The sequence below is a fragment of the Boleophthalmus pectinirostris genome, unplaced genomic scaffold, assembly GCF_026225935.1.
Source record: "Boleophthalmus pectinirostris isolate CB_2022bp ecotype Guang Dong unplaced genomic scaffold, ASM2622593v1 HiC_scaffold_5, whole genome shotgun sequence".
NCBI lineage: Eukaryota > Metazoa > Chordata > Actinopteri > Gobiiformes > Gobiidae > Boleophthalmus > Boleophthalmus pectinirostris.
The window spans coordinates 28,610,422-28,618,781 of record NW_026571404.1 but is presented as its reverse complement, the minus strand read 5'-3'; the positions used below and the strand labels follow the sequence as shown (position 1 = coordinate 28,618,781).

The window sequence follows — 8,360 nt, the reverse complement described above, 5'->3', positions numbered from 1 at the left end:
ACTGTAACTTTGTCTGGTTTGGTCTCCATGAAGATAGAAAAATTTAATGCCATAGTCCAGTCATCCAGTCAAAGCAATAGCATCTCCATGGAGAAAAGCATCTGACAGACACTCCACCAGAACATTTACATAATGCACCTTTTAAAAAAAGTAGCTGATATTTTGTCATACTGGACTATGCCTAAAGTTCCAACATGTAACTTTTTAATAGAAAAGCATGTTTTAAATATTTTTTATATATTTTTTGTGGACTGTTCATTTTTGCTGTACTATTCCACAGTATGGCATCTGTCTCCATGGAGAATGTTAAGAAATATGGTTTCAACCTTCTATTTCCAAATAACCATGCAGATACGGTGCCAAAGAATGTCCAACAAACCAGAAATTACTGCAAAAGTATTTGGGTTTGTATGGATTCATGCAGTAGTAGTAGGTCTACTTCTAGTTTATTTCATTCTGAGATTGCTTGTATATGTGCAATTTCTCCAAATATCGTTGAATTATAGTAATCTGAAGAGAATGGAGAATTGTTGCTTATAAAACACGATAAAGGTGCGAATGGCTCTTTTGACAGCTACACACTGTAATTTTAAAACGACTGGACCAAAGTATTTGCAACCAAACGCTTCATAACAAAAAAGTCAGGTAGGGTAACCCCGCATTTTGCCTTTAGCATAAACATTACTGTACGTGTGATGAAACGTTGCTTATACATTCAGTGACAATGTCTGCGTTTACTAGTAAATCTTTCCAATGTGGATGCCAGATGTGGTCCGAGAGCAGCTGCAGTACAATAGATGAGTAGACCTGAAAATGGCTGAGTTGAAACAGTGGCCAGCCTCTCCCTCCTACGCCCCACAAGAGGAAAAAAGACACGAGGGGGGGTACTAGGCGAGGCGAACTTACAGCCCTCTTCCAAAAACCCCACTCACCATTACGCACACTCCAAACTTTTGCTATTTTTCAAAAGTAGTGACTAAACCAATCGTAACTGCGAGGGGAGGTAGTTTTATTTCTTTACTGTGGTCGGGTTGACGCTGTGTCTGTGCACGGTGGAGATTGACACAAGTAATTAGTTGCCTACGGGTCTGTTTTCTCTCCTCGCTCTTCTTCGTCGTTTTAAACGTGCCGTCTGCTGTGCTACACCTGCCTGTTTAACTCCCCAACCAACGCAGATGGGCGCGGCTGGGACCGATGCCCAAGAATCTCTGTTTTGGCTTGCCTGGGAAAGTTAAGAAAAGAAGAAAGTGAGGAAAAAAAAACGTACAAAGATTCAGAGGACGTTGGGGGACATCCCTCTTGTGCGCATCTTGGAACTATACAACAACGTGCTCAAGGACTAGACGCAGCCCCATCTTAAGTAAACTTTGGATTTGAGTGTTTTTTTGCGACTTAAAGGTATGGTTTAAACACTAAGTAGACAATAGCTACGCACTTTTTTGCAAACGTGGATGCTTTTGTTCACCTACTACCAGTTTTAACCACTAACTTGAGAACTTTTTTTTTTGTTTTAAACTTTATGGACAGTTTCGCGCCTTAAGATTTATTAGAACAAATATGCAACAAGGTAAACTTAACAGGGATGTAGGGGATCTCTGGAGGGATCATTTTTCTTCCGGTGCCGTCCTAAAAGTTGTCTGTCACTGTGATAGCGGGGTAGTTTTACATGGAGTCGCGCTGCGTTCGGGGCACGGGCTATTTACATCCGACTAAATATACTCCGGAGGACCACAGGAGTGAGTGAGTGCGCTTTGTAGGGGTCCAGTCATCCAGGGATTTAGATGATGCCCACATTGACTCAGTGGAATATGTTAGATTAGCGTTAAACTGTGAGAATGGTGTGAATTCATTTTATAGTCATTGCATTTATTGTTATTATGTGAACATAAGTAAAAGTTTATGTGCGCACGGTTCTTGATGATTTAGAAGTTTGTAGAAAAAAATGTGCGCAGGCTGGCTTTGTTAGAGCTATATAAATATTTAGCTTCCAGTGTAACCTACTACCAGATCTAAACCAGGTCTAAGCAAGCACTAAACCAGATCTTATACAGGATTAAAACGTGGAAAAAGTAGTTCTAAAGATGGACTGTCCAGCCAGAACACTTTGATGAAATTTTACAAAGATTTCTGGATTCGAGCTGAATGTAGAATTTACTATCTGATTAAAGAAGTACTACCTTAAAAAAGAGAAATTATTTTACACTAAATTAAGCAAGTCCTAGAACTAGTTTAATCTCTGTCCATCTCCAGTTAGATGAGTCCATAAATTTTGTAGTTAGTCTAAAAATGGTCTTGAAATTGTAGGTTTATGTGTAATAAAAGGTTAGTAAAGAAAAGAGTAGCCTATATAGTCCTTGTTTAGTTCTACGTTTAGTTCTAAGTTTAGTCCTGGTTTAGTCCTGGTCAGATGGTTGATTTGCAGTCTTGTAATAGTAGTCTGTTTTTAGCTCTTGTTTAGAGCTTTGGATCAGAACTGGTTCTAGTCCTGGATTAGTCTTGTGTTACTGGAACTAGCCTACATTTAAAATGATCTTCCAAGATTTGGTATAAAAATAGCTGAATCACATCTACAGAGATGCAATTTTGACTTTTCGTTATCTCCAATTTAAGAAAACAATGATTCCAGTGCACTCCTAGTTTTTGTTGCTTTGTGCCACGTTCACCTCTCATTGAAAATTACATTGAGGTAAGAAGTGTCTGAGTTCCAAATCATCAGTGAACAAAGACTAAACCAGGACCAAACCAGGACTAAACCAGGACTAACCCAGTACTAAATCAGAACTAAACCATGACCAAACCAGCAAGTATACAATCACTTATTGAAAAATATAATAATGGGATAATAATGGGATTTACGGTAGACCAGTATGAAATCAGGTCTAAACGAGGACTAAACCAAAACTCAGCCACATCTCAACCAACAACTAAACCACATGTTGAAACTCTAATCTGAATTTGTTTGTTTTGGCATTATCGTACTGTGTTTTCCAGACAATATCAAAACCTATTCAAAATCAAACTACTGTCACTATGGACTGAAAAAATCCAGCTCGAGGCTAAAGTTTTCACCTATCAACATTTCTGAATCTCGAACTACCAGTAATTCCTGTTCTTTGCTCTGATTTTGCTCATGCATTTTGAGTTCAACAATGCTACCATCAACAATCCCAAGTGCTATATTGTCCCATTAAAGGTGCATTGTGTAACTTTTTTCATGGAGGGTCCGTCAAATGTTTGTTTCTGTGGATATGCCATTGCGCTGCCTGGAATGTTTCACAGCAAGACATTAGACAGCTCTACTTTACATGTATTAAATTACAGGTGGTTTTATAGCTCAAAAATGCCTTGAAAAACATGTGCTCTGGGTTGCTTCTCCACAGATCCAACCTGTAACTTAGCCTGGTTTATTTTCCATGAAGATAGAAAGGTTTATTAAAATACTGTGAAACATTCCAGACAAAGCAATAACATTTCCATGGAGAAAAGCATTCGACGGACCCGCCACCAGAAAAATTACACTATGCGCCTTTAATCAGTTGTTGCATGCATAGCTCTTCTTCTGTGTTTTCTTTGCATCTGACCGTCTTTCCTTTTTTTGTTGCATTCGCTCTCACACGTGCATCTAACTGTCTGTGGTGGCCAGGGCGTGGTGACAGGACGGTCTATTCAGCCTTTGCACTCATCGTACTCCCTCTTTTGTTCCTTTTGTTGGTGAAGTTTTCAAACAAGCAAATGAATCCCGCGATGTGGTGAGACGCAATGTCCCTTATGATTTATGCCTTGTCTGTGGGACTGCGTTAGAACAGATTTCATTGTCGTCTTTTGTCACTCATCGCGCATAGATCAAGCGTACAAAGAGAGGAAAGTTTAAGATGGATAGTCACTGGTGGAAAGTAATTATGTGCAAATACTCAAGTTAGTGTAATGAAGTACTTTTTGAGTAGATTTTTAAAGGGACCATATTACACTTTTTTCTGACTCACCAAAAACATACCTGGAGTTGTGTTTTGTTTCATTCACACACGTTTAAAACAGAAATCCTGCATATTTAAGCTGTGTTCTTTTCTCAAACAGAAAACACTCTGTTCCACCTTGTGATGTCATGTGGTAGTAGAAGAAGAGCTCCATTGTGTTTTTAAACTCCATACACCTTTACTAGAATCATTTGGGTAATTTCAGCCTAGGAATTGCTCATCTCTATTGAACTAAAGGTAAAAGGTTCCTGTTAACTTGAAAACTACCATTGCATGACATCTCAAGATGAAAGTGAGCATTTTGAGTTTGGGAAATTTCAACAAAATAATAATAACTAATAATCACCGAAACATGTGTGATTGAAACAAAACACAACTCCAGGTTTTTGTTTTTGCTTTCTGATGAGGAAGCAACATTATACCAAGACTTAAAGCTCACAAGAGTCAGTTGTCTGTAATATAGGACCTTTAAATATGAACTTGTACTTAAAGTCAGTGGTGGAAGCAGTACTCAATTTTGTTACTTATTATGTTACGTTACAGATACCAAAAAATACTCAAGTAAAAGTATCACATGAAAAAAAATCTACCCAAGTATTAAAAATGCCCAATTAAAAATGTACTTAAAGAGATTACATTTTTAGCCACGTAACTGTACTTTTGCACGAGTATGAGCAATACTCTTTTCACCACTGAAGAAAGTTGATGTTAGGACACTCATCTGTCTGTTGTGTTGTTTCTGAAGTTAATTTTAACCCACATTTTTGCAGCATGACCTCAAACTTGTGATTTCTGCTCTTTGATATTTGAATAGCTCATTAACAGTTCATCTGACCCCATGTGTGCGTGTGTGGACAGAACTGATTTTGAGAGCAGTTTTATTACTGTTACAGCCATTAAGATGAAGGGATGGAGAGATTAACAGGAGGGATGGACTTCTCCACAGGAATGTCAGAGGAGAGGGGTGAGAATTCCCATTTGTTTATGACATTTCAGAGTCTGTCAACAAAAAGAAAGCAAAAGTGATCTGAAACACATTTTGTATCTGATATTCAGTCATATAGCCAAAAGTACAAAAGTATAAAATATTGTTACTAAAATAGATAAAAAGTTTTATTTATGAACAAAATTAAATCACGTCAAAATTGTGATCTGTCAATGCAAGAAAAAAAAAGTGATTCAGTTTTGTCCTATCTCCCACCCCATGACTAAGTATGTCAAATTATATATCGAAGTTATACAGATGTTTGGAAAAATGTGCTAATTGAGGGATTTCTTCAGAAGTCTATTACATAAGACGCCCTAAATATACTTTTTGCTTTTGTCCCACCCTTTACTTAAACATATTACTGTGTATAGGAAAGCAACTATTGTACCAACATGTCCTACACCATCAAGACCGGATTAGCTTTATTTGCAAACACACTTTAACTCCCACAAATCTCTTATCTCTCTCCATTTTTTTTTTTTTTTTAGACACATAGCGTTAAAATCTTAGGTGTATTCCCATTTTTATTATGGCTACAGAATACTATTAAAGAACTTTACACGGCTATCATTTTCGTCTTATATGTAAACTTGGGTATTTCTCTTTGCTTTGGGGAGGATTTACTGTCTCTTTGACTGCTGAAACGCTCCTCTGTTACTAACTGATGGGAATCGAAGTGATGCGTTCAGCTGGAATTTCAAATCTTGGCTCTGTTCCTGTGACTCTTTGGGGAGGCACCAAGAGGTCAAAAGTATAAAGGATGATTACACGTCTGAAACTGACCGAATCTTCCACTGTCTAATTAGTCACTCTTGGATTTTTATCTGTCAAGTCTAAGCTCTGATTTGGTTCCTCTTGTGCTTTGCAAAACAGCTTGTTGATGTCTTAGGAGCAAAGAAAAACAGTCACAGGACAGAACAAAGCTTTGTGTTGTGAAGTCTGCCAGAGGTTACAGAAAAGAATGAAAGAAATGTACTAATTGGTGATAGAACATTTTTATACACTAATTATAAACACATTTTTCTGATAAATCAAAATCAGATAGTTCAGATCATATCAAACTGTAAAAGATTTCAGTTGGGCTGATTTGAAACTTGCATTTCCAATTTGCAATTTCCTACTGTAGCATATGTTGTAGTGTTGTCACAATACTTAGGAATAGCCTTGATACGCAATACCAATTCCAATATTACGATGATGCACTCCTTCTTTAAAGGTGCACTGTGTAACTTTTCAGAGAGTCTGTCATTTGCTTGTCTCCATGGAGATTTTATTGCTTTGTCTGGAATGTCCTGATATGGCATTAAACGTATCAATCTTGCATTTACTCAATAACATGGGCTGTTATTGATGTAAAAACTTGCATTCTTACTGTGAGTGGGCTCACCTCTCCACAGATCTGACATGTAACTGCCCTGCTGTGTCAGCTGCTGTCTCCGTAGAGATAAGTGTTTAATGCCATGCTGTAGAACATTCAAAGCAATATCTTCATGGAGATAAGCAGATGACGGACCAGAAATGTTTCACAATACATTTTTAAACAAGAGAATGGCATAATTCGACATTAAATCATAGTACTTTATTACCATTTGATCTTATATCTGTGTAATCCCTCAGTCATCCAGGTAGGTTTCATAGTGGTCCATGGGCGTATACTAGCCTAGGTGCTCTTATACTTGTTCTGATACAACTCAAGATCATTATAAAACTATTCAGGAAAGGTTCATTTCTATCCTGTGAGTGCGACCTTTTTAATATCGATACCTGCTCAAATGAGTATCTACACTGGTTTCTGATTTTCGATACTTTTGACAACCCTAATGTGTTGTCTAGAGCAGTTACATCTTTTCTTCATATAGTATAAATAATAATACTGTAATCACAGTACAGTAGCCTGTGTATACTTTGCCATGTACAGAAAACAGTGAAAGTGCGTTGTCCTTATGTGCAGGTTACAGTTATCATGTTACTACTGCAGCAGTATGGGGCAGGTTGTGACGTGGCTTTGCTTTTAAAAGGGTCTCTTCTAAGGTTACATTAGAGCACAATTAAAATAAACACGAAATCTGAACAGGTATTTTTTTGTGTGCGATAATAGAGAGTGTAGCGGAAACAAAAATTTGCAAAGCTCCATTAAAGTACGTCATTATGTTCTTGGAGTTTAACGGGTATTTCAAGAAGATTACAGGTTTTAACTTGTGTGTTTATGGCACCTCATCATGGCTTAAAGGTCCTATATTATACAAAATGGACTCTTGTGAGCTTTAAGCCATGTTATAGCGTAGTTGTTGTCATCAAAACATACCTGGAGTTGTGTTTTGTTTCATTCACATGTGTTCCACCTTGTGATGTCATGTAGTGGTAGTGTTCATGTTACAGCTACCTTTCACTTTTTGTGGAGTAGAGAGTGGCAATTCCAGGCCTGAAATTATCCAAATGATTCTAGTGAAAGTGTATGGAGTTTAAAAACTCAGTGGAGCACTTCCTGTATTACCACATGACATCACAAGATGGAACAGTGTTTTCAGTTTGAGAGAAGAACTCAGCCTAAATATGCAGCATTTGTGTGTTAAACATGTGTGAATGAAACAAAACACAACTCCCGGTATGTTTATGATGAGGAAACAACATTAGCGGCATACCATCTTTTTTTTAAGTGTATGATTTATTTAAGCTTTTTCAAAATATAAAAGACAATTTACATAGAGATGTATAGTATTCAGGGCCAATATACAATGTTAACAGTTTACAATGTACACGCCTTTAACAAAAAAAAGAGAAACCAAAAACAAGAAAAAAAAGGGCAAAAAAACAAAAAAAAAAAACAAATCAAAAAACAAAACACAGGATATGTTCTACTAAAACATTTAGCATAGATATATCAACCACTTAATACCCATGAATACTTGAGCTAAAACAACACAACTCATGGGGTCACCTCCAGTGTCAGAGAAATGACATGGTCTATAAAAGGTAACCAGGCTTCAGTAAATTTAGAGCCAGAACCTTTGAGAGAGTGTCTTGTTTTCTCCAGTTTGCATCTTTAAAACTCCGAAAATGGACTGCCGTTAGCTGCAATCTTTAAAAGGTTAATGTTGGATTAGACTAGAAAATAGCTTTAAATGTATTTCTAAATGAACACAGGTAACACAAGCTAATTTATTTTTGTGCCCAAACTAAAACTTGATCATTTTCATCACGAGAAAGCCATCCAGGAACCTCTATCAGATATAAAGTACTGAATAGTCACAAAGGTTTTAGAGTAAGAAGAGAACAATCTGGAAGTAAAAAACCTAAAATCCTAAAAACAAAAACAAATCTAAAATCATTAAACAAGCAGGTTAAGTTACTTTATTTTTATGCACCCAATTCAAAATACCCACAGTTCAAAGTTCACC

General features: G+C 37.0%; 1 protein-coding gene across 1 annotated transcript in view; it reads left to right on the top strand.

Annotated features, from left to right (window-relative positions):
• Window positions 1-911: 911 nt before the first annotated feature.
• Window positions 912-8,360, top strand: part of LOC110156981 (collagen alpha-1(XVII) chain-like) — a 42,907-nt gene continuing 35,458 nt past the window's right edge. The window contains exons 1-2 of the mRNA XM_055162411.1: window positions 912-1,398; window positions 4,868-4,938. Of these exons, the coding sequence (XP_055018386.1) occupies window positions 4,884-4,938 (55 nt within the window). The 5' untranslated portion in view covers window positions 912-1,398; window positions 4,868-4,883. The remainder of the gene's footprint in view (window positions 1,399-4,867; window positions 4,939-8,360) is intronic.